The sequence below is a fragment of the Myxine glutinosa genome, chromosome 13, assembly GCF_964187855.1.
Source record: "Myxine glutinosa chromosome 13, kmMyxGlut1.1, whole genome shotgun sequence".
NCBI classification, from domain to species: Eukaryota; Metazoa; Chordata; class Myxini; order Myxiniformes; family Myxinidae; genus Myxine; species Myxine glutinosa.
The window spans coordinates 10,840,035-10,866,628 of NC_136273.1; the positions used below are offsets into that span (position 1 = coordinate 10,840,035).

Sequence of the window (26,594 nt, forward strand, 5' to 3'; positions counted from 1 at the left end):
GGAGCCGATGGAAAATTCGATAAAATCAGTGGAAATAAGGAAACAGACAAACTGATTAAAGTTGGAGCAAGTGGGAAGTTAGTGAAATGATCTGCAGGCTCAGCCAAACAGGATTCCAACGAAATGCCATTTTGTTTCGATTGCAAGTAGAAGCAGAAACTTCCACTTGGAAGTAGAAACACTGGAAGTGCATATTGGAAGTAGAAACGAAGGAAAGCGAAGCGACAAAGACGTGGCAAAAGGAACACGTCTCGTTCGATGAGAAAAGGTCAAATCCTCATGGTGAAACACGAGGGGACTTTGAAATCCGAGTTATTGGCGGTGAATCTGAGACTGGAAATGTGAGAGGCAAATAGATTTTCATCCCAGGGTTATGTACACTCCGCTCGTGATGAGATAGCCACAAGGCCTCAGGGTAGCTCTCTCGAAACCTTTCAAAATCCAGGCTGTTTTATTGCGAAAGGCATTCGTACAAATCTGAAAATGCACAGAAGACGGAAAGCAACACACGTTGCCACTCTTGCCTATCTGATGGCAGCTATCGGGCCTGTGAACTGGAGATAAGACTGAGAAATCAGCTGCGTTTGAAACTTTTGCTCTCTCTCTCTCTCTCTCTCGCTCTCTCTCTCTCTCCCTCTGTCTCTCTCTCCCTCTCTCTCTGTCTCTCTCTCTCTCTCTCTCTGTCTCTCTCCCTCTCTCTCCCTCTCTCTCTCTCTCTCACTCTCTCTCTGTCTCTCTCCCTCTCTCTCTCGCTCTCTCTCTCTCCCTCTCTCTCCCTGTCTCTCTCCCTCTCCCTCTCTCTGTCTCTCTCCCTCTCTCTCTCTCTCCCTGTCTCTCTCCCTCTCTCACTCTCTCTCTCTCTCTCTCTCTCTGTCTCTCTCCCTCTCTCACTCTCGCTCTCTCTGTCTCTCTCCCTCTCTCTCTCTCTCTACCTCTCTCTCTCTCTCCCTCTCTCTGTCTCTCTCGCTCTCGCTCTCTCTCTCTGTCTCTCTCCCTCTCTCTCTCACTCTCTCTCTCGCTCTCTCTCTGTCTTTCTCGCTCCCTCTCGTGCTCTCTCTCACTCACTCACTCTCTGTCTCTCTCTCTCTCTGTCTCTCTCTCTCTCCCTCTCCCTCTCTCTCTGTCTCTCTCTCTCCTCTCTTTCCTCCCCCTCTCCTCTCTTTCCTCCCCCTCTATCTTCTCCCACCTCCCTCTGTGTCCTCCCTCTCTCTTTCTCTCTCTCTACCCCTCTATCTTCTCCCACCTCCCTCTGTGTCTCCCCCTTCTCTGTCTCTCTCCCTCTCGCTCTCACTTTCCCCCTCTATCTTCTCCCACCTCCCTCTGTGTCTCCCCCTTCTCTGTCTCTCTCCCTCTCGGTCTCACTTTCCCCCTCTATCTTCTCCCACCTCCCTCTGTGTCCCCCCCCCCCCCTCTCTCTCCCTCTCCCTCTCTGGCTCACACAGTGAGTGAATACAGAAGGAGTTCACTTTTCGAACATCAAATAACCACCATGATGAGAACTCCGCATTCCCGATGAATCAAAGTGAGTACAGCATCCGTATCAACGAGATAATTTAATTGACATTAAAGAAATAGGAAGTTTAATAAACAGTCTTGCTTTTTCAAACGTTTCCTCATAAGAAAGTAGAGCGAAGATTATGAATCGGTGGTTTAAATGACATAGGCTCGGCTTTGGGGGAGGTTTCGTGTTGATGGCCAAAGTCTTCTCAAGTGTACAGTATTTCTAGCTCAGTCAAAAGTATCACAACTGTATAATAAATAACGGGATAACAATGTGTGTTACAATAACATTATAATAACATCAAAATGCTTATTTGTATCTTAAAGTGTAAGTTTTTTGTATGGTTGTTTCTTTTTTAAACGATATAAATAAAATAACAAACAAATATCCTAATATTTGCAATTTCATTATCAAATGACATTTGCTTAAACTTAAGCACACGTGTCACCATTGCTTGGGCCTCGAGTAAAAAGAGAAGATGGAACATTCACGAATGTTCTAGATTCGGTGTAAGATTTCACAATGGAAGGGGACGTGGGGGGCATTTCTGTCCAATATGGATGCGGAACCCCAGTGCCACCCAACGCCATCGCCAGTCCCGAATGCTGGCATCGTTTCCGTCCTGTATTTGTCGAAGGGTGCACTAACCGGAAGTTACGTAGGTCCGCGGGCGCCTATAAGAGACGGTGAAGACTCGGGTTCTTCTTCACCTTGCGCGTACCGGCATCATGGATATGACGTGGTTGTGTTGGTGTCCTGATTTTAATGTTGCTGTGTATCGCTTCACTCCAAATCTTCAATCATATTTAAAGGTGGTATTTAAACGAAATACCTGCTCCATGTGTAAATGAGATATGTGTGGTTCACTTCCGGTTGAGGTTAACTCACATCACTTCCGGAGTTCCGGTTCCGGAATAGCTGCAGCACGTGGCGAGACTATATCTCTCCTTTTAAACTACCACATCCTATATATATCAGAACTTTTCTGGGTAAGTATAGTATTCCACTGTATCTGAATGTTACTTTGATGGTGAAGTTATTTGCAATACTGTAGCAGAATAACAAGTACTGTACAGATTACCAGTTTACTTGCTATCGAGAGACATTGGAGGCCAGACAGGAAAATCTGCCAACGTCCATCTTAGTCAGGTTCACTATGTTAACAAATATAATTTCTTTCAAAATTTTGGAGATTAGCAAACCTGTACATTTTTGGAATCATCAGAGCATGGAGAATCTGAAAATCAATGTTGGCATTTGCACAGACACCTGCATGGCCGCCATTTTGGATTTTGAAAATGGCCGCCATAAAATACATATTTTGCGCGATCTCGGCTTCTAGTCGACCGAGAGACTTAATTAAATATGCTAATCCTATGTTTTCTGGGTCAAGGAATCCAATAAAGGCCTCAAAATAGAGCTCAGGATTGTAGAAAAGCAACAAACAAAGGTAAATGAAAACCATTGTCTATATATTTGTGATATAACTGTATTACATAATACATGATATTGCAAGTCCTTTGAAGTTATAGGTAGTTATAGGTAGTATCAGATTGAACTATAAGTCCTATACACAGGATCTACGAGGTCTATACCGTTCAGGAATATGCTTTTACAGATCTTCATCACTGTCCTGAGTGTCATTTTCGCAAAGGTGTCTACGCAAATGTAAACATTAATTTTTGGATTCCTCATGCTCTGAATATTCCAAAAATGTATAGTTTTGCTAATCTACCAAAATTTTGAACGAAAAAACATAGTGAACCTGACTATCTCCGCAAGGAGTCAAGGACCAGTCTACACCTGCGATGTTTGTGGTAGATGCTGTGGGTGCCCCCATTGGGCACCCACAGCCACAGGCACCCACAGCCATCGCACAATGCGTAGGGAGCACGCCAACGAAGGGAAGAGATTCTTCGAAATTGACGACTCACACCATCATCATCAACAGGAAAACCTCAGCTATAACCGACAAACAGCAGAAAAGTCACTTAAACCAGACAAGGTCTATTTAGGAATATTACACACAAGGATACACAAGGACCTTTGGTGCACTAGGCCACTGTAGCCGTCATGTCCGCGTTGCACAAACCCCAGTTTTGTGATCCATCCACACACAAGCTACGATTCCTACCATACCATCCACAAGGCAACGGACAAGTAGAACAATTTAGTCGAACATTGCTTGGCTCTCAGGACCCTGTTGGAGGAGTAGAAACAGGATTGGAAGACAGTCCTGCCAAAGGCAAAAGTAGTCCACAGCTCCTCGCTTACAATATTGCACTTGGAATGAGGTAACAGGGTTCTCACTCTGGAACCACCATTCGGACGGTCACCTCGGTTTCCCATAGACCTGACGTTTTGGTTTGCAGGTTAAAAAGTGGGGCGGACTCCTACTGCAACTTTGTGGACAAGTAAAAGACTCGGATTGATGAAGCTCACGAGATAGTCAACAATTGTACAGCCAATGGAGCCACCCGAGGAAAGAAATGGTACATGGAGCACAAGTACCACTGGAATGAATGAATGAATGATCGTTTTAAGGCCATCTTCCCTGCCAGAGCGGGGGTCAGCCCTGCGGGCCCCATGACAATCATGGTTCCCTGTTTGAGGCAATGTTTTTATTTTCGGATGCCCTTCCTGATGCCAACTCTTAGTCGCCTCTTACGATGTGCAGGGATACAGTGTACCTATTCTAAACCGGGGTACACACCGGGACAAGTACCACTGGGGCAGTTGTATATCTTGGTCAGAAATATGGCTGAGAGTGGGGGCCCGGAATGCTGCACTCATACTTGGAGGACCAGATTTATGACACAGAAGCTCAATCCAGATGCAGAGGTGTTCACCCTACTTTCCTTGGGGCCACAGTGATACCCACCTCCGCTACCATTGCCCAATGAAGACCATGGAACACATGGAATACCATCCCTGCGAAGCACCAATTGTACAGTTTATCATCATCGGGTTAGGAATTAAACCCTGACCTGGCAGTGTAAAGGTAAGTGTGCCACCTCTGCAAAAAACAAACAAACAAAAAAAAAAAAAACACACACACACACACACACACACACACACACACACACACACACACACACACACACACACACACACACACACACACACACACACACACACACAATGGGCTTTGCAGCGGCACTGCTCATACAATAAAAAAATAACAAGAAAACAACACCACAAGGAGAGCAAATCACCCCATACAGACAGAGAACAGGCATCACCATGGAAACGGACGCTAGCGGTACAAAGGGAGCAACTGAGAAAAGAAACGGGACAAATACAGCAATTTATAAGGGGGAATCGATGCTCAAAGCTAATGAGGAGAATGTAAAAAAAAAAAAAAAAAAAATTGGAAATAAAGACGGGGGTAATGGCTGCTGAAAGCAAACTCAAAATAAAGATCACAGAAAAGATAAAAAAACAATGACGAAGTCAACAAAGGTGAAAACAGAACCGCATGTTTGAAAATAACCGGAAAAGATTCCAACGCAAACTAGGGAAACAAAATAAAAACGTGTAAAATCCCCACCGAGAAAGATAAACTTGAAAATTTCTGGAAAGGAATCTATGAGGACCAAAATAACACAACAAAGAGGCAGATTGGATCTAAACCATGGAATAAAAAAAAAGAAAAGATCTGAAGCAAATGCCTCCAGTGATATTTAATGAAGGGAAAATAAAAATAAAACAACAACTAGCAAACATGCCAAACTTAAATAGCCCAGGCCTAGATGTAATTCCAAACTTCTGGTTAAAGCAACTATATGCTCTCCATAATCACTACGCTCGAGCATTCAACAAACTTATCCAAGAGGAGGAGACCTTGGAAGAGTGGCTCACACTAGTTAACACCTTCCTCATCCCAAAGTCTGAAGAGATTCAACTACCTCACCAGTACAGACCAATAACCTGTCTGCCAACAACGTACAAACTCCTGGCAGAAATCATCACAGAAATGATATACCATTACCTAACACAAGGAGGCCTAGAGGCAGAACAGAAGGGAGGGATGTAAAAGAGGATGTTACGGAACGATAGACCTCCTCCTACTAAACAAGGCCATCCTCGAAAATTGCAATAAAAAAATTAATATTATCCACACCATGGATAGACTAGACTCCAAAAAGCTGTTTATAGTGTCGCATATTCATGGATGATACAATGCATGCAATTGTACAAGATCAACTTTAAAATAATCAAACTGATAGAGAAAATAATGGAGCTATGGAATACCACATTGATATTATTACAGCACCCGGAAGAAAAGATCGAAATACCAGAAGTGAAGATACGTCGTGGAATATTCCAGTGCAGCTGCGGAATAATAAACTGGCCACAATCAGAAATCAATAAACTGGATATCAAAACAAGGAAACTCCTCATCATCCACAAAATGTTTTACAAAAATCAATGCATCCCGAGAAAGTACCTTCCGAGAGGAGAAGAAGGTAGAGGTCTGACGGAGCTCAACCAAGTGCACAAAATGACAACTGTATGGTATGATTGGCTGATTACGTAAAAAGTGCAACAGACGACCGAATCAAATTTGTAAGTGAACATGAAGTCAACAAACCAGAGAAGGTATCCCGAACCTACCTAGCAAAAAAAATTCCAAAGACAGGTGCGAATGGAACATGTCACACAGGAAACCAAAACGAGTGCAGCCCCAACAATAGCAAAACAGACGAAATAAAAGTATAAAACGAAATATCAACAGATACACGGGAAACGATAAAAGAGCAGGAAGGTACAGTATATAAGAGGAGTTGGACAGATTGGGAGTGGGACAAAGATAAAAAAAAAAAAAAAGAGTTGGACAAAGATAAATTATCATGAGAGTTCTTTGGAATGGAGAACAAATCATAATAAATTCCCTTCCAGAGATTGTTGTGGCTCAATTTTCCCTCCAGGGGTTCAAGCAATGCACCGACCGGCATCTCTTGCCACCCCCAATTCCGACACATGACCTTTATCACCCCATTAACCTTTCTTAACCCAACACTCTTCCATGTGAGTTTCAGTGTTTCCTTCCTTCCTCCTCCTTCTCCAATTTTCCTGTTCATTCATTCCCTTGATGTTTGTCCCACTGTCAGCTCTACCTTGGTCTTCCATGAGCTTTGACCCTGTAAAGAAAAACGCATCAGTACAATTATGCATTCACAACATAAATACAAATTAATTAATCAGGTCATCTTCGGGCTGGCAGATGGCCTAGAGTGTGTGTCCAATCATCTCGGACCTATAACCTGTATTTGAATCCTGTCCCAAATATAAACTGTCATCCAGGTGTGTTTCACAGGCAGGTTGATTCGTCAACGTGTTTCGTCAACGTTTCAACGTGTTTGGCCTTTCTGAACTGTCTGTACATCGACAACAAAATAAATCAGAATTTTATTTACTCCCTTTGGCTTCCTGGGTTGCGATACTGATTACCACAAACACTCACTCCTTGTATTGGCCTTCAAAGTAAAGCTGAAATAATTAGGGAGAGCAACAAAAGAATAACACACATTTATGAAGCAGGTGTATTGTTGGCTTAGCCTGGTGCTGGCTTAGCGGTTAGGGTGCCGGCTTGGGATCCTAGTATACTGCGTTTGATCCCGGTAGATCACTGAATTAACGCCAGGGAGGTTGATCAGCCTGTCATCCTGCTGAGGTCGGCAAATTGAGCACCAGTTCACTGCTAATTCCCTGTGTGGCGCAAGAGGCGACTAACAGGGTTGGCGGCAGGAAGGGCATCCGGCTATAAAACATTGCTTCAAAAAGGGGACCAAGGTGCCCAAAAAAGGCCAATCCCTGCTCTGTGGGGAAAAGTGGCCTCCAATGGCGGTCTGTCTCTGTGTGTTCATGAGTGTTCAACAGAAATATTTATGGACGTTGGAGAACTTTTTTACCCTCGCCTGAGGAGAGGGTATTGCATTCGAGTCTGTTTGTTACTTGCCGGAATAGATTCCGGCAAGTATGTTGGTTGGTTGGTTTGTCTAACGTCTTCATATTTCAAACCACTATAACTCTGAAAGGACAAGAGATATGCATACACTTACTCAGTTGCCGTCCATTGCTTAGCGTAATATACATGTATAGATTTCCCGCCATTTCGATCCAAAATGGCTGATAAAAAAAGTACATTCCGGCAAGTCCTCGGTCTCTGACCGATTTTTCATCTGTCTGTCTGTTTGTGCGCAGTACTACGTCTACATCGTTGCACGTAGCATCGCCGTACTTTACACACATATTTGCCTTGCCCTGGAATAGACTGTGCCCAATTTTTAACTCTCCAGGCCCAAGGTCAAGCTCAAGGTCACCAAAACGTGAAATCAGGGGGGTCGAGTTTTCATTTAAAATATATTTCAAACCACTATAACTCTAAAAGTACAAGAGATATGCATACACTTCCTGTTACTGACATATAGGAAGTCACATACGACATTTCATTTGGCACCATGACCTTTGACCTTGAGTGACATTGAAAGGTCAAACCCAAGGTCAAAAATTGTTTTTTTTACTAATAACTCTGTCAAACATTATCCAATTCCCTTGTAACGCACAGAATAAATATGATTTTCTATGCAACCGTTGCTCCGATTGACAGGAAATTTTCACCATAGGTGCAACTCCACCTGTAGAATTTTTTAAATGATAATTATGATGTCATAGGTCACATGGTTTGGCCGCCATCTTGGAAATACCGAAAAACGTTGCACCTCTATATCTCCGAAAGCGCTGAATAGAAAAAAATGAGACGTGGCTCATTGTAAAGAACTCTCCATGGGGAATAAAATATGTTAATGATGATGTCATAGGTGCCTCCATTATGACGTCATAATTCGACAAGTACAAAACTTCATTCTTTCAAGATGAAATTTCTTGAGCGTCATGTAAGTATAAATTGGTGGAGAAAAAAAAAAAGAATGATGACGTCATAGGTCACGTGGTTCGGCCGCCATCTTGGAAAAACCGAAAAACTTTGCACCTCTATATCTCCAAAAGCGCTGAATAGACAAAATGGAGACATGGCTCATTGTAAAGAACTCTCCATGGGGAATAAAATATGTTAATGATGATGTCATAGGTGCCTCCATTATGACGTCATAATTCGAGAAGTACAAAACTTCAACCGATCAAGATGAAATTTCCTGACCATAATCTAGGAATAAATTAGTTTAGAAAAAAAATAATGATGACGTCATCGCTCAAGTGGTTCGGTCGCCACATTTGTTTTAACACAAAAGCCTTAAAAACCACTGAAAATACATCCTGACGAGGGTTTGCAATCTCTGATTGCTCTTTCTCGTTTTATTTTTGTTATGGTCATCACCCTTCTGAATAACTCCAGAGGGTGGCAAGGGAAGGCAAGGTGGGGCACTTATTTTGCACCCTTGACGTGAGTCTGTGTACCCCAAGTATGTGTGGAAAGTTTGGTGGAGATCGGTCCAGCTGTTTTCGATTCTTTAAGATTCAGACATGCAGTACGGACAGAGTATCGGCATATTTTCGATTTTAGTGCACCAGCCCCACTTTTTCATGCATTTACTTTTTCTTTTACTGCATTTCCTCGAACAAATTATACAAAACACATCAAATCATCACAAACGTTGCGAATGGCATCGCTGCTCTGTGTGCAGGTGTTGAATACGCCAGGTTAAAATCGTAATGCTGTACTGGGCGCAGGTGCACATCCAAAGCCTCCTATTTGTGAATCACGCAACAGAGATCCCAAGCCATGAAAATCTCTCTTGCATTGTAATACCTGAATGATTACACAGGATCGTCTTGCATTTTGAACAAACATCACCTGCAGTGAAACACACCTGACCAGTCGGTATCTTGTCTCCACGTGGCACAGCATGCTACGCATCTACCCATGTCGGGCAGAGGATACCTGGGCACGATTATTGGGTGTGGCTGTATGAACACGAGTCTCATTGGATGCTTGTTTTTGTCTGATCGTGTTATTACCCTGCGCTCGCGAAGCGAAAAGCGGGGTTAAGCATTCAGGTGCGTACGTGTGCCATATCTGCATTTTAAAAATTCATTTTCTCGGCAACCGTTGGTCTGATTGACATGAAATTTTAACCACAGGAGGGCTTCCTCATGTAGAATATTTTAATGACAATCACGACGTCGTAGGTCACGTGGTACACGCGCCATCTTGGAAAAACTTCGCACCTCCATATCTCTGAATCCACTCCATGGAAAATTTTAAAGCATTGCTCATTGTCAACTACTCCCCATGGGGAATAAGATATGTTAATGATGATGTCATCGGTGCCTTCGTTATTCGACAAGTACAACACTTATCCGATCATTATAAAAAAAATTTCATCAACTCTTGGTCTGATGGGCACTACATTTTCACCACAGGAACGCCTCCTCCTTTCGAATATTTTAATGATAATCATGACGTCATAGGTCATGTGGTACAGGCGCCATCTTGGAAAAACCGAAAAATGTTGCACCTCTATATCTCCAAAACGGCTGCATGGAAAAAATTGAAACGTGGCTCATTGTAAAGAACTCCATATGGGGAATAGGTGTTGTTAACGATGACGTCATTTGTGCCATAATTATGACGTCATGACAAGACAGGGACAACGCTTAGTCTGATCAGTTTCAAATTTATTGAGCATGATCTATGCAACAATTATATTAGAGAATATAAATTTATGACGTTATCGCTCACGTGGTCTGGCAGCCATATTGGATCAAAGGAAAAAAATGTTCAAAAACAGAAGAGTTGCGTCGCAATAAGTTGAATGCGCAGGCAGGCAGAGTAAGTATTCTATGAATACCATCTAGTTTTGGTATGAAACATGTGAAACTGTTAAAAGTGTTATTTTGATATGAAACATGTGAAACTGTTAAAAGTGTTATTTTGATATGAAACATGTGAAACTGTTAAAAGTGTTATTTTGATATGAAACATGTGAAACTGTTAAAAGTGTTATTTTGATATGAAACATGTGAAACTGTTAAAAGTGTTATTTTGATATGAAACATGTGAAACTGTTAAAAGTGTTATTTTGATATGAAACATGTGAAACTGTTAAAAGTGTTATTTTGATATGAAACATGTGAAACTGTTAAAAGTGTTATTTTGATATGAAACATGTGAAACTGTTAAAAGTGTTATTTTGATATGAAACATGTGAAACTGTTAAAAGTGTTATTTTGATATGAAACATGTGAAACTGCTAAAAGTGTTATTTTGATATGAAACATGTGAAACTGTTAAAAGTGTTATTTTGATGTGAAACTGTTAAAAGTGTTATTTTGATGTGAAACTGTTAAAAGTGTTATTTTGATGTGAAACTGTTAAAAGTGTTATTTTGATGTGAAACTGTTAAAAGTGTTATTTTGATGTGAAACTGTTAAAAGTGTTATTTTGAAGTGCAGCAGAAGTTAAATAATTCCCCCAAGTTGTTTTGTTTCTTTTTTTTTACACAATCCAAGGTTCGTAGTGGAGCTGGCACACATACCCACACACACACACACACACACACACACACACACACACACACACACACAGGCATAAACACATACACATACACACACACACACACCCTCTCAAACACATTCAAGCGCGCGCGCGCACACACACACACACACACACACACACACACACACACACACACACACACATTCAAACACATTCAACACACACACATACAAACACACACATTCTCATACACATTCAAATACACACACACACACTCAAACACAAACACAGAAACACACATACACACACTCAAGGCACAAACACACACATTCTCATGCACATTCAAACACACACACACACACACACACACACACACACACTCCAAAACACACGCAACACACCATTACACACTCCGACACACACACACACACACACACACACACACACACAGACAGACAGACACACACAACGCAGTACTGTTAGACGAGACAAACAATGCAAAATACTCACCGTGGGATATTTAAATACTCACCGTGGGATATTTAAACACTCACTGTGGGATATTTAAACACTCACCGTGGGATATTTAAACACTCACCGTGGGATATTTAAATACTCACCGTGGGATATTTAAATACTCACCGTGGGATATTTAAATACTCACCGTGGGATATTTAAATACTCACCGTGGGATATTTAAATACTCACCGTGGGATATTTAAATACTCACCGTGGGATATTTAAATACTCACCGTGGGATATTTAAATACTCACCGTGGGATATTTAAATACTCACCGTGGGATATTTAAATACTCACCTTGGGATATTTAAATACTCACCGTGGGATATTTAAATACTCACCGTGGGATATTTAAATACTCACCGTGGGATATTTAAATACTCACCGTGGGATATTTAAATACTCACCGTGGGATATTTAAATACTCACCGTGGGATATTTAAACACTCACCGTGGGATATTTAAATACTCACCGTGGGATATTTAAATACTCACCGTGGGATATTTAAATACTCACCGTGGGATATTTAAATACTCACCGTGGGATATTTAAATACTCACCGTGGGATATTTAAATACTCACCGTGGGATATTTAAATACTCACCGTGGGATATTTAAATACTCACCGTGGGATATTTAAATACTCACCGTGGGATATTTAAATACCTTGGGATATTTAAATACTCACTGTGGGATATTTAAATACTCACCGTGGGATATTTAAATACTCACCGTGGGATATTTAAATACTCACCGTGGGATATTTAAATACTCACCGTGGGATATTTAAATACTCACCGTGGGATATTTAAATACTCACCGTGGGATATTTAAATACTCACCGTGGGATATTTAAATACTCACCGTGGGATATTTAAATACTCACCGTGGGATATTTAAATACTCACCGTGGGATATTTAAATACTCACCGTGGGATATTTAAATACTCACCGTGGGATATTTAAATACTCACCGTGGGATATTTAAATACTCACCGTGGGATATTTAAATACTCACCGTGGGATATTTAAATACTCACCGTGGGATATTTAAATACTCACCGTGGGATATTTAAATACTCACCTTGGGATATTTAAATACTCACCGTGGGATATTTAAATACTCACCGTGGGATATTTAAATACTCACCGTGGTATATTTAAATACTCACCGTGGGATATTTAAATACTCACCGTGGATATTTAAATACTCACTGTGGGATATTTAAATACTCACTGTGGGATATTTAAATACTCACCGTGGGATATTTAAATACTCACCGTGGGATATTTAAATACTCACTGTGGGATATTTAAATACTCACTGTGGGATATTTAAATACTCACCGTGGGATATTTAAATACTCACCGTGGGATATTTAAACACTCACCGTGGGATATTTAAATACTCACTGTGGGATATTTAAATACTCACTGTGGGATATTTAAACACTCACCGTGGGATATTTAAATACTCACCGTGGGATATTTAAACACTCACCGTGGGATATTTAAACACTCACCGTGGGATATTTAAATACTCACCGTGGGATATTTAAACACTCACTGTGGGATATTTAAACACTCACCGTGGGATATTTAAATACTCACCGTGGATATTTAAACACTCACTGTGGGATATTTAAACACTCACTGTGGGATATTTAAATACTCACCGTGGGATATTTAAACACTCACTGTGGGATATTTAAATACTCACCGTGGGATATTTAAATACTCACCGTGGGATATTTAAACACTCACTGTGGGATATTTAAACACTCACCGTGGATATTTAAACACTCACTGTGGGATATTTAAACACTCACCGTGGGATATTTAAATACTCACCGTGGGATATTTAAACACTCACCGTGGGATATTTAAATACTCACCGTGGGATATTTAAACACTCACTGTGGGATATTTAAATACTCACCGTGGATATTTAAACACTCACCGTGGGATATTTAAACACTCACCGTGGATATTTAAACACTCACCGTGGGATATTTAAACACTCACCGTGGATATTTAAACACTCACCGTGGGATATTTAAATACTCACCGTGGGATATTTAAACACTCACTGTGGGATATTTAAATACTCACCGTGGGATATTTAAACACTCACCGTGGATATTTAAACACTCACCGTGGGATATTTAAACACACTGTGGATATTTAAACACTCACCGTGGATATTTAAACACTCACTGTGGGATATTTAAATACTCACTGTGGGATATTTAAACACTCACTGTCGGATATTTAAATACTCACCGTGGGATATTTAAACACTCACCGTGGGATATTTAAATACTCACCGTGGATATTTAAACACTCACCGTGGGATATTTAAATACTCACCGTGGGATATTTAAATACTCACCGTGGGATATTTAAATACTCACCGTGGGATATTTAAACACTCACTGTGGGATATTTAAATACTCACCGTGGGATATTTAAACACTCACTGTGGGATATTTAAATACTCACTGTGGGATATTTAAATACTCACCGTGGGATATTTAAACACTCACTGTGGGATATTTAAATACTCACCGTGGGATATTTAAACACTCACTGTGGGATATTTAAATACTCACTGTGGGATATTTAAATACTCACCGTGGGATATTTAAACACTCACTGTGGGATATTTAAATACTCACCGTGGGATATTTAAACACTCACCGTGGGATATTTAGATACTCACTGTGGGATCTTTAAATACTCACCGTGGGATATTTAAATACTTCCTCCTCCATGTTTGACAGTTGGTGTCACACACTGAGGAACCATCCTTTCGCCTACTCGACGGCGTACAAAAACCCTGCGTGATGAACCAAACATTTCAAATTTTGATTCATCGGTCCATGAGACCTTTTTCCAGTCTTCAGTGGTCCACTTGCGGTGCTTCATGGCCCATTGGCCCAGGCAAGCCCCTTTTTCTTATTTTGCCATCTTAGCAATGGCTTTCTTACTGCCACTCGACCTGTCAAACCTGTAGCTCGAAATCTTGTCTTCCCAGGTGAAACTGAGACTTGATTACTTCGACCAGTGTTAAGCTGTGCTTGAAGCTGTTGTCCTGTGAGCCACCTATCACGCAAGCTGTTGACTCTTAGAAAAGCGTGATGGTCTGGAGCTCTTTTGCTGGATCCAGAGTCGGCGACTTGCACAGAGTGACTGGCACCCTGAACCAAAAGGGCTACCACAGCATTTTGCAGCGCCATGCAATACCCGCTGGTATACGCCTAGTTGGTCAGGGGTTCATCCTACAGCAAGATAATGACCCTAAACACACCTCCAGGCTATGTCAAACCTACCTTCGAGGAAAAGAACAAGACGGTGGGCTTCAAATCATGGAATGGCCAGCACAGTCTCCAGACTTAAACCCCATCGAGCTGGTTTGGGATGAACTGGACAGAAGGGTGAAAACAAAGCAACCTACAAGTGCAACACATTTGTGGGAACTTCTGCAAGTGTTGGGAAGAACTTCCCGAACAATATTTGATTTCCATTGTAGAAAGAATGCCACGAGTGTGTTCGGCGGTTATATCTGCTAAAGGTGGTGACTTTGCAGAGTGAAAAATTTAAATTGCATTTTGTTAAACAAAATGATTCTATGATTTCCTTTTCATCTCCAATTGTTTATTTGTTCTATGCTTAATTTCAGAGAACATTGAGACATTAAACTGCGTAAATTTAAATAAAAACTGGAAAAATTGACGTGTTCTAAAACTTTTGACTGGTAGTGTACATGCATGCATACACACATACATACATACATGCATACATACATGCATACATACATACAATACATATACACACACGCATACATACATGCATACATACATACATATACACACACGCATACATACATACATGCATACACACATACATACATGCATACACATACACACATACATACATACATGCATACACACATACATGCATACACACATACACATACACATACATACATACATACATGCATACACACATACATACATACATGCATACACACATACATACATGCATACACACATACATACATGCATACATGCATACATACATACATACATACATATACACACACGCATACACACATACATACATACATACATACATACATACATGCATACACATACACACATACACATACACACATATACATACATACATACATGCATACACACATACATACATACATGCATACACACATACATACATACATGCATACACACATACATACATGCATACACACATACATACATACATGCATACACACATACACATACATACATACATACATGCATACATACATACATACATGCATACACACACACATTACATACATACATGCATACACATACACACATACATACATACATGCATACACATACATACATACACACACGTTTGCTCCATTATAAAAGATAATTATTGTGACGACTTGTGCATTAACTCTGCTCCTTGCTATAGACAAGAAAATTGGCGCATTAGATTAATCATGAACTATGCTCTTGGGGTTAGGCCAAAAAATATATATTGCTGGTCTCTGGTGAGACCAAAGTTCCAGAATTGATACGGCGATGCGGTTTTTTTTGTTTTTTTTTGAAAAGCATGGATTGCACATATAGAGGTGTTTTTTGTGTCCTCATGCCTTGCGGTCCCCTCCTCATCTGCCGTGGCACCGTCCAGAGAGAAATTAAAGACAGCCAATGGGACTTGTAGGCCTTTTTTGTAAATAATGAACACAAGCTTAAGTTATTTTAAAATGTATTTATTCTGAAAATCATTAAGTTCTTCAAGCATATTATAGACTGCCATTTCGATCTCGAGATCGCCTCACCGTACCGTCAAACATTCCAATGCGTCCATCGCGTCAACAGTGCGCATGCGCAAGTGGTCTAACAGGCCGATGGTCTCCCACGAACTCTTCTCCCAGTCCACCAGATTATCACAGACACTTACAACTTCATGACAAACGAGATAGGATCCAGGCCTAACTAACGAGACGACCCGCAGCTCTCTAGGCCTTCTGGTTGCTTCACACGAACCCGACAAAGAACGTCTTCGTTTCAATAAATGACAATATCCAGCCGATATAGGCCTTGCATCACGTGAGCGTCGTCCATGGCAACCGGTTCCGGTCGCCATCTTGGGTGGCATAAACAACATGGCGGGAAAGCTGTCGTTTGATCAGACGGACCTGTCAGTTTACGCCCGTAGCTTGCCCGTTGAGGCGTTTTCGCGGTATTGCGAGAAACTGAGGCTGTGTCATCTGCCTGTGGACCCATGTGGACCCACAAGTACGCCACACACCATCCACAGTACACACACACTCCACACGTACACCACAAGTACGCCACACACACTCCACACGTACGCCACAAGTACTCCACACACACTCCACAAGTACGCCACACGTACGCCACACACATTCCACAAGTGTGCCACACGTACGCCACACACAATCCACATGTACGTAACCAAATGCCTAATCCTGCTTTTCGCTTCGTGAGCGAAGGTAACAACCTCATGAGCCATATTCTCACCTGAGAGCTGCAGTCAAGGCAGCTATGAATCCGTTTTAGCGCGTTGTGTCGACCGGAAAACGGTAGAATGACAAGCCCGATCCCTTATGAAATCGGGCTGTACATCCGACAGCACAACAACTCTTTACCATCGTGTAGGGGGCAATTTATATGTGAGACGAGTTTCAAATTGCCGTCATTACGTATGGTGGCAGAAGCAATGTTTTGCCACCCAAGCGGTCACGTGACTAAGACGATGACGTCACATGCAACTTCCCTATTGGATTCATGACGTCACGGCACACAAAACTACTCATATCTTTGGAACGGCTGGTTGGATTTGGACAAACTAAACGGAGTTTTGTAGGGAAGAACCGTGCGCGAACGTCGCTACCAAATTGGAAAAAAGAAATTGTTGACGCGCAGGGTCAGAATCGATGCGCGCGCTGACCAGAACCCGGAAATATATTTTTCTCAGCCTGTAGCGGTTACCGCTGGATGCACACAATCGCCTTGCACCGGCCAGAACACGGCCAGACGCGCCTCTCCCGGGCATGCCCGGACTCACTGTTCCCGGGCATGCCCGCTCTCGCCTTTCCAGGGCTCGCCCAGAGCGTCCGGGCATGCCCGCTATCGCCTTTTCAGGGCACGCCCAGAGCGTCCGGGCATGCCCGCTCTCGCCTTTCCAGGGCACGCCCAGAGCGTCCGGGCATGCCCGCTATCGCCTTTCCAGGGCTCGCCCAGAGCGTCCGGGCATGCCCGCTATCGCCTTTTCAGGGCACGCCCAGAGCGTCCGGGCATGCCCGCTCTCGCCTTTCCAGGGCACGCCCAGAGCGTCCGGGCATGCCCGCTATCGCCTTTCCAGGGCTCGTCCAGAGCGCCTGGGCACGCCCGCTATCGCCTTTTCAGGGCTCGCCCAGAGCGTCCGGGCATGCCCGCTATCGCCTTTTCAGGGCTCGTCCAGAGCGTCCGGGCATGCCCGCTATCGCCTTTTCAGGGCTCGTCCAGAGCGTCCGGGCATGCCCGCTATCGCCTTTTCAGGGCTCGCCCAGAGCGTCCGGGCATGCCCGCTATCGCCTTTTCAGGGCTCGTCCAGAGCGCCTGGGCACGCCCGCTATCGCCTTTTCAGGGCTCGCCCAGAGCGTCCGGGCATGCCCGCTATCGCCTTTTCAGGGCTCGCCCAGAGCGTCCGGGCATGCCCGCTATCGCCTTTTCAGGGCTCGCCCAGAGCGTCCGGGCATGCCCGCTATCGCCTTTCCAGGGCTCGCCCAGAGCGTCCGGGCATGCCCGCTATCGCCTTTCCAGGGCTCGTCCAGAGCGTCCGGACATGCCCGCTATCGCCTTTCCAGGGCTCGTCCAGAGCGTCCGGGCATGCCCGCTATCGCCTTTCCAGGGCTCGTCCAGAGCGCCCGGGCACGCCCAGCCTCGACTTGCCAGGACGCAGCCAAACACGCCCGGGCAGGTCCAGACTCGCCTTTCCAAGGCTCGCCCTTGATACCCGGGCATGCCCGGTATAGCTTTTGCCGGGCAAACTTCCCGACATAAATGTGTATATATATTGCTGCCCGATAAACGGGCTTGTCAGAATACCTGAGCTGTTTTGTTTCAATAAAGCAACTCGGACGAATTCCGTCTTTGGTCGCGTCAATTCTTTCGACTCGCGTTGGAGCGCAGTTCCTTCAAGCCTTACAATCTGGTCGGGTCATCACTCCGGCACAGGAAGTCCACTCCGACACAGGAAGTCCACTCCGGCACAGGAAGTCCACTCCGGCACAGGAAGTCCACTCCGGCACAGGAAGTCCACTCCGGCACAGGAAGTCCACTCCGACACAGGAAGTCCACTCCGGCACAGGAAGTCCACTCCGGCACAGGAAGTCCACTCCGGCACAGGAAGTCCACTCCGGCACAGGAAGTCCACTCCGACACAGGAAGTCCACTCCGACACAGGAAGTCCACTCCGATACACGGAGTCCACTCCGGCACAGGGAGTCCACTCCGGCACAGGGAGTCCACTCCGGCACAGGGAGTCCACTCCGGCACAGGGAGTCCACTCCGGCACAGGGAGTCCACTCCGGCACAGGGAGTCCACTCCGGCACAGGCAGTCCACTCCGACACAGGGAGTCCACTCCGACACAGGCAGTCCACTCCGACACAGGGAGTCCACTCCGACACAGGGAGTCCACTCCGACACAGGGAGTCCACTCCGACACAGGGAGTCCACTCCGACACAGGGAGTCCACTCCGACACAGGGAGTCCACTCCGGCACAGGGAGTCCACTCCGGCACAGGGAGTCCACTCCGGCACAGGGAGTCCACTCCGGCACAGGGAGTCCACTCCGGCACAGGCAGTCCACTCCGACACAGGGAGTCCACTCCGACACAGGGAGTCCACTCCGACACAGGGAGTCCACTCCGACACAGGGAGTCCACTCCGACACAGGGAGTCCACTCCGACACAGGGAGTCCACTCCGACACAGGGAGTCCACTCCGACACAGGGAGTCCACTCCGACACAGGGAGTCCACTCCGACACAGGAAGTCCACTCCGACACAGGAAGTCCACTCCGACACAGGAAGTCCACTCCGACACAGGAAGTCCACCCCGACACAGGAAGTCCACTCTGACAGGGAACAGGAATTTGTAATTTGTTCATGGTGCCGGTGATGGCTCGCCTACTCTTCACGAAGGACACCATGGGATCTTTACCATACTTCAATAATTGTTAGCAGATGGGACACCCACCGCTTATCGTCCATCTGAGGTACGGCACACACACACATTGATGAAGCCTCTGCCTCTGAAACACCGGGATGGCAGTTTATAGCTGGACCGGGATTCAAACCCAGACTAGACAGCTTAGAGGTGATTGTGTGTACCTCTAGGAGGCTATCATACCTGTCCCTTGCATATGAGGACAAGGCAACATTTTAATTCTGTTTATTTTCCTTTCTCCAATATTTTCTTTCTCCAATTTTCCTTTCTCCAGGCCAATAAATGATGAACCATTCCCAATATTATATTTGAATGTCCTTTTGCTATATAAAATCTCAGGATCTGCAGAGGTATCACATTTACCTGGAAGATGTAGATGCCAACATGCACTGCAAGTCCATGGAAATGGCAGGTTGCACATCAAGCAGCAGGTGAAGCCCTGCAGGCACCTGTACAGATGGACGCAATAACTAAATCCATCACCCCAAACAACTTCTCACACAACCAAGTTCAAGTATAAAGGTCACAGGTACATTTTATTGAAATCATCATACATACCTACATGAGGTTTATATCACTAATGAAAGAGGTTTTTTTTTTTTTTTTTTTTTTTTTTTGTATACAAGATCGAGGCTCGTGAAAGAGCGAACATTAATCACACAGAAAGACAAACCGACACATAAAACAAATAACATCGGGAGCGGTAGACAAGATGGGGAGAGAGGGGGAAGGACACAAACACAACATTTGAGAGCAGGGACCGAGAGACATGGAGACATCGAGAGATCTGTGGGAGGGAGAGGGCTTTGGGGGGGAGGCATGGGAAGGGGGGGGGGGGTGGGAGAGGTATAAACATATGGACACTGCCAGGATTTCCAGGAAAGAAGTTGGAATTTCAAACAAGGTGGATCTGGGGTGAATTAGCGGGGGTAGAAAAGATCAAGGTTTTGGATGGGGGAAGATAAGAGATGGCGGTGAACAGCTGTTTTAAGGTTGCCCATCATGCCCGCACGGAGTTCTAAACAGGATACAGATGGAGGAGGCAAAAAAACAAATGGCATCTTCTGTCATTGAGCAGGCAAGGTGGGAGCGACAATTCACATTTATTGCCACGTCCGATGCTATTTACACGTAAATGCTCAAATGGCACGAGGTGTTCCACTCGAAAGTGTTTGTTCGATACATGTAGATTTTTTGATGCCTTGGGTCAGTAATAAAAACTTGCGTTGGTGTCAAAGAAGGTGAACAATTTATTGCAAATTAATAGAAGGATGCTTCCAATGTACCTCCGCACCTGTTTCAATAGGACGTCAAAGGCAGCAGGTAAACTGGAAAATCACGCCAACCCCCCTTTCTCTATACCTACCCCGGCTTTGAAAATAAACAAATTAACTGTTTGATGAAGCCCTCCAGTTCCACCACCCCTCCCAAAACCACATAACAATCCTCATAATCAACTCTCAATTTACCCAAAACCTTTCAATCGGTCCAGGGCAACAATGAAAATAAACTGTCAAACCACGATCACTTTCCTCTACCTGCAGGCGGTAAGAAACGTACAAATAAACAGTCAAATTACTCTCTCCGCCCACTGTAGTCTCCTGACACGCCCCTTTATTGAGTATGACCCGCCCCTTTATTGAGTAAGGCCCCCTTCGTCGTTCTTCGTTAATTGAACTTGCCGCCGCGCACCCATGGGAGATAAGAAACACTTTGCGCATCCAGGGAGCAGCTTCCAGTCTCTTCTTGTAGGAACTTTTTCCCACCAGGAGGGAATACATTTCACTTCCCTTGGCTGCGTCTCGGAGCCTTTAACTATTGCCAAATTGCGCTGCGACCGTCCTGCGGAGAAACGTGAGTTTCAGATCTTTTTTCTGTCGAAACCGAGTTGGTGTAACCGCGTCGCATCCCGCACACCTGCCCGATTTGCTCATTCATTCCAGGACCTCGGCACGACAATAAAATAGCAAACTTGCGTACTCGTCGAGTACACTTTCCACGTGCATGAAGGACACAACTTCACCAATATCGGATACAACAAGAGGAATGATTAATAGATATGTTAAAGGTATCAAAATGGTATATTTGATTTCATATTCTCAGACAATAGCGCACTCGCCATACAATCGAGTTTGTCATTCGGGATTACTATATTCTGTAAGTTCAGGGTGAATATTGCGAAATGAAAGATTTAATCTGTGGCCTTCAGCACATACTGCCACAAATTCCATGAAATACCACAAGACCATGTGATGAAGTACCACGTGATAGGACTTGAACACATTTGCCCAAAATCGAACTGGCATTGCGATTCCATAACCAAGGTACCCGCATGACGATGTGTATTTGCCTTTTGAACACGTCTCACGCACATTTAGCTGAGACTACGCCGGCATGCAGTCCTGACCAAAAATATTGGCACCTTTGCACTTTTTGCAAATAACTCACAATTTTCTCGAAAAATACGTTGAAATTGACAAAAGTGTTTGGTCTCCACAATTCTTTATTTCACTGTTAATATTACAGAACCTTTGTTTTTGATTCAGAACTTAATATATCCTTTAAATCAGAAAATGAAAAAAAATGGCATTGACAAAATTATTGACATCCTGGGCTTAATATTTGGTACATGACAGACTTTGGACAAAATAAATGCAGCCAAGCGCTTCCTATAGCCATGAATGAGCTTCCTATAACAATGAATGAGCTTCCTATAACAATGAATGAGCTTCCTATAACAATGAATGAGCTTCCTCCACCTCTCTCCTGGCAGTTTGTCCCACTCTTCTTGTGCAAACTACTCCAGTTCTCCCAGATTTGAAGGGTGCCTTCTCCCAACGGCTGTTTTCAGATCTCCCCACGGGTGTTCAATGGGATTTAGATCTGGACTCATTGCTGGCCACTTCAGAAGTCTAGCGTTTTGTCTTGAACCATTCCTGGGTGCTTTTTGAAGTGTGTTTGGGGTCATTGTCCTGCTGTTTGGGGTCATCCTGACCTTCGACGGAGACCCAGCTTTCTGACACTGGGTTGAACATTGCACTCCAAAATGCCTTGGTAATCTCTTGATTTCATGATGCCATGCACACATTAAAGGTACCCAGTGCCAAAGGCAGCACAGCAACCCCAAAACATCACTGAACCTCCTCCATGTTTGACTGTAGGGAAGGTGTTCTTTTCTTTGAAGGCTTCATTTTGTTTGCTGTAAACATAGAGATGATGTGCTTACCATAAAGCTCTAATTTCGTCTCATCCGTCCACAGGACATTCTCTCAGAACGATTTTGGCTTGTTCAGGTGTGTTTTGGAAAACTCCAGCCGGGCTTTCTCAGCAATGGGGTCCTCCTGGGTCTCCGACCATAGAACCCCCTTTCAAGAAGTTGATGACGGATGGAGTGAGTTGAAACGATCGCACCTTGTGTCTGAAGGTCAGATGGTGTGAGTTGAAACTATCGTGCCTTGTGTCTGAAGGTCAGCTTGAATCTGTTTGGCAGTTGATCGATGTGCTTTCTCCACCATTCGAACAATCCTTCGCTGCAATCTTCGATGAAGTTTTCTCTTGCGGCCACGTCCAGGGAGGTTGGCTGCAGTGCTATGGGCCTTAAACTTCCAGATAACATTGTGTACGGTGGACACAGAAACATCAAGGTCTCTGGAGATGGACTTGTAGCCATGAGATTGTCCATGCTTGGCTACAATCTTGTGTCTGACCTCCTCATACAATTCTGTGGTTTTCTTTCTTTTCTCCATGCTCATTGCAGTACACACAGTAACACAAAACAGCAGAATGACTCCTTTTTTTCTATTCACACTGGTTGAATGAGTGATTTTTATATTGCAGGCACCTGCAACTCACCACAGGTGAGTTCAATTCCAAAGTGAAGGAGAATCACCTGCTTGAAATATAATTATTTCTAACAACTTCGAAAAGGTGCCAATAATGTTGTCTGGGCCATTTTAGGATTTCTGTGTGGAATAAGCTCAGGTTTCTTAATTTTTCAGCTTTTTTTGTTTTGTTCCACTGCAAATAAAAGAAATACAAATGTGCATCGCAAAATATTTTTTATTTTCAACATTTTTCTCGAAGAAATGGTGCATTATTTGAAAAAAGTGCAAGGGTGCCAATATTTTTGGCCACGACTGTATATATGGTTTTGACGGACTTGGCCAAAGCCCTTCTTTTACATCATGAAAGACCTTCTTGAAGAAGCATAATTGCGAAGTGATCATACTACCTGTTGACCTTACCTAAACACTATGGTCGTTGAGGTCCTTGTGTCTAATTGTAAATTAATACCGAGGTATACAGGTCGCCCACCAACCTGAGTATAGCTACCGTGGACTGGGTTCAGTGTCTCTGATTAATCATGGACGAGGTTCAGGATCTCTAATTGATCGTGGACTGGGTTCAGCTCTGATTGATCGTGGACTCGGTTCAGTGTCTCTGATTGATCGTGGACTGGATTCAGTGTCTCTGATTGATCGTGGACTGGGTTTAGTGTCTCTGATTGATTGTGGACTGCGTTCAGTGTCTCTGATTGATCGTGGACTGGGTTCAGTGTCTCTGATTGATCGTGGACTGCGTTCAGTGTCTCTGATTGATCATGGACTGCGTTCAGTGTCTCTGATTGATCATGGACTGGTTTCGGTGTGTCTGATTGATCGTGGATTGGGTTCGGTGTGTCTGATTGATCGTGGACTGGGTTCGGTGTGTCTGATTTATCGTGGAATGCGTTCGGTGGCTCATCGATTGTGGATGGGGTTCCGGGTCTCCGATTGATCGTGGACTGGGTTCATTGTCTTTGATTGATCATGAACTCAGTTCAGTGTCTCTGATTGATTGTGGACTGGGTTCAGTGTCTCTGATTGATTGTGGACTGTGTTCCCAGTCTCTGATTGATTGTGAACAGGGTTCTGTGTGTCTGATTGATTGTGGACTGGATTCAGTGTCTCTAATCGATCGTGGACTGGGTTCAGGGTCTCTGATTATGGACTGGGTTCAGGGTCTCTGATTGATCGTGGACTGCGTTCAGTGTCTCTGATTGATGATGGACTGCGCTCAGTGTCTCTGATTGCTCGTGGACTGCGTTCAGTGTCTCTGATTGATTGTGGACTGCATTCAGTGTCTCTGATTGATCGTGGACTGCGTTCAGTGTCTCTGATTGATCGTGGACTGCATTCAGTGTCTCTGATTGATCGTGGACTGGTTTCGGTGTGTCTGATTGATCGTGGATTGGGTTCGGTGTGTCTGATTGATCGTGGACTGCATTCGGTGTCTCTGATTGATCGTGGACTGCATTCGGTGTCTCTGATTGATTGTGGACTGCGTTGTGTCTCTGATTGATCGTGGACTGCGTTCGGTGTCTCTGATTGATCGTGGACTGGGTTTGGTGTATCTGATTGATCGTGGACTGGATTCCGTGTCTGATTGATCGTGGACTGGGTTCGGTGTTTCTCATTGATCGCAGACTGGGTTTGGTGTGTCTGATTGATCACAGACTGGGTTCAGTGTCTCTGAGGATGACCAGTGATAAAGTGATGATGAGTTGGTGCGTGATTTGCAGGCGATATCCTGAGGAAATGCCTCGATCGTTCTTGGTGCGGAACCGCAGAGGTGGTGGTCCACGACGTTGGAGTTGTGACCAGCAGTTGGAGCTAACTCCAGGTGAGTGAGATGCTGAATTTCGGGCTCATATTATATCTGCGAGGGTGAGTCTCTCCTAACTTTTGACGAGAGGACAGTTGATTTGAAGTCTGGTATTGCGTGGTCTTCCAATCGATTTCTCCCTCCATAATTCCCTTGTGCCGATTAAATTTCTGTATTGGGAGGTAATTCATAAACCTTTCCTTGCACTGTTTAATTGTAAGACATAATTAGAGAACCTGGAACTGTGATCTGGGAATCTACACATACCTTCAGTCCATCCATATGTTATCACGTTAACCTTCTCCCACAAAATTGATGTTGAGATTTTTTTGAAACTTGGCAAGAACCTTCATAAAATGGTCATTCTAAAGTTTGTTTGAGCCATCCTACAGCTCACAATCAAATGGTCACCATGAGGTCAAAATGGTCAAAAATGATCTTTGTGGGCCATACTCAAATATTGAGCGTGCGATAGATCAAAATTGGTCTTTAGCTGTCGTTGTAGACCACATTGAAGAGGGAACATAGCTTCACTGTGCCTGCTTATGAGGGATAGGTCAGTCTTATGAACCAACCCCATAGTCCAGCCCTCTCCATAGGCCATTTGGACCACCAGTCATGTGACATTATTCAATGTACTTTTCCATAATTTCTAACTTGTATCTTTGCATTTCCTCTCCCACACCCCCCATTCCCTCTTATGATACATCATCCATTTCTACTGTGGCCATGTTTGTTGCACAGCTACTGGTTACCTCCGTCACCGAAGGTGGATGGAGGTTATGTTTTCACCCCTGTCTGTTTGTTATGAAGAAAGTTGAAATTTTTCGTCACATGTGGTCTGTCTCGTTTGTTTGTTTGTGAGTTTGATAACTCGCGAACGCTTTCAGCTATCTTCGTCAAACTTTACCAAAGGATTCCGAAGTAGAAAAGTAAGGCTGTCAGTTTTTTTTACCTATATAGGTCAAAGGTCAAGATTCTCCCGATTTTCGTCATACCTGGCAGGCTACCACCTGACACCTTCTTGTCTGTTTGTCTGTGAACAGGATATCTCAAAACTTTGAGGATGGATTCGGACAAAATTTGGTGCAGAGGTTGGGTATGTGACACGGACAAAATGATTAGATTTTGGTGAGATTTAATTAGGATCGGAGAATTCGGATCCGGATCTGAGAATTCTTTAAGTGATTCTTCACCATTGAGTGATA

At 43.9% G+C, this 26,594-nt stretch overlaps 1 protein-coding gene across 11 annotated transcripts in view; it reads left to right on the plus strand.

The window, feature by feature from the left end:
• The first annotated feature begins 1,413 nt into the window (after window positions 1-1,413).
• LOC137438593 (uncharacterized) overlaps window positions 1,414-26,594 on the plus strand; it is a 159,120-nt gene continuing 133,939 nt past the window's right edge. For 6 of the 11 annotated variants that reach the window (XM_068133767.2, XM_068133768.2, XM_068133770.2 and 3 more), the window contains exons 1-2: window positions 1,414-1,522; window positions 25,304-25,404. In XM_068133767.2, the coding sequence (XP_067989868.1) occupies window positions 25,320-25,404 (85 nt within the window). In that variant the 5' untranslated portion in view covers window positions 1,414-1,522; window positions 25,304-25,319. Of the gene's footprint in view, window positions 1,523-21,381; window positions 21,598-25,303; window positions 25,405-26,594 lie in introns of those variants that run through there. The other 5 variants (XM_078767088.1, XM_078767093.1, XM_078767091.1 and 2 more) reach the window with 4 other exon arrangements.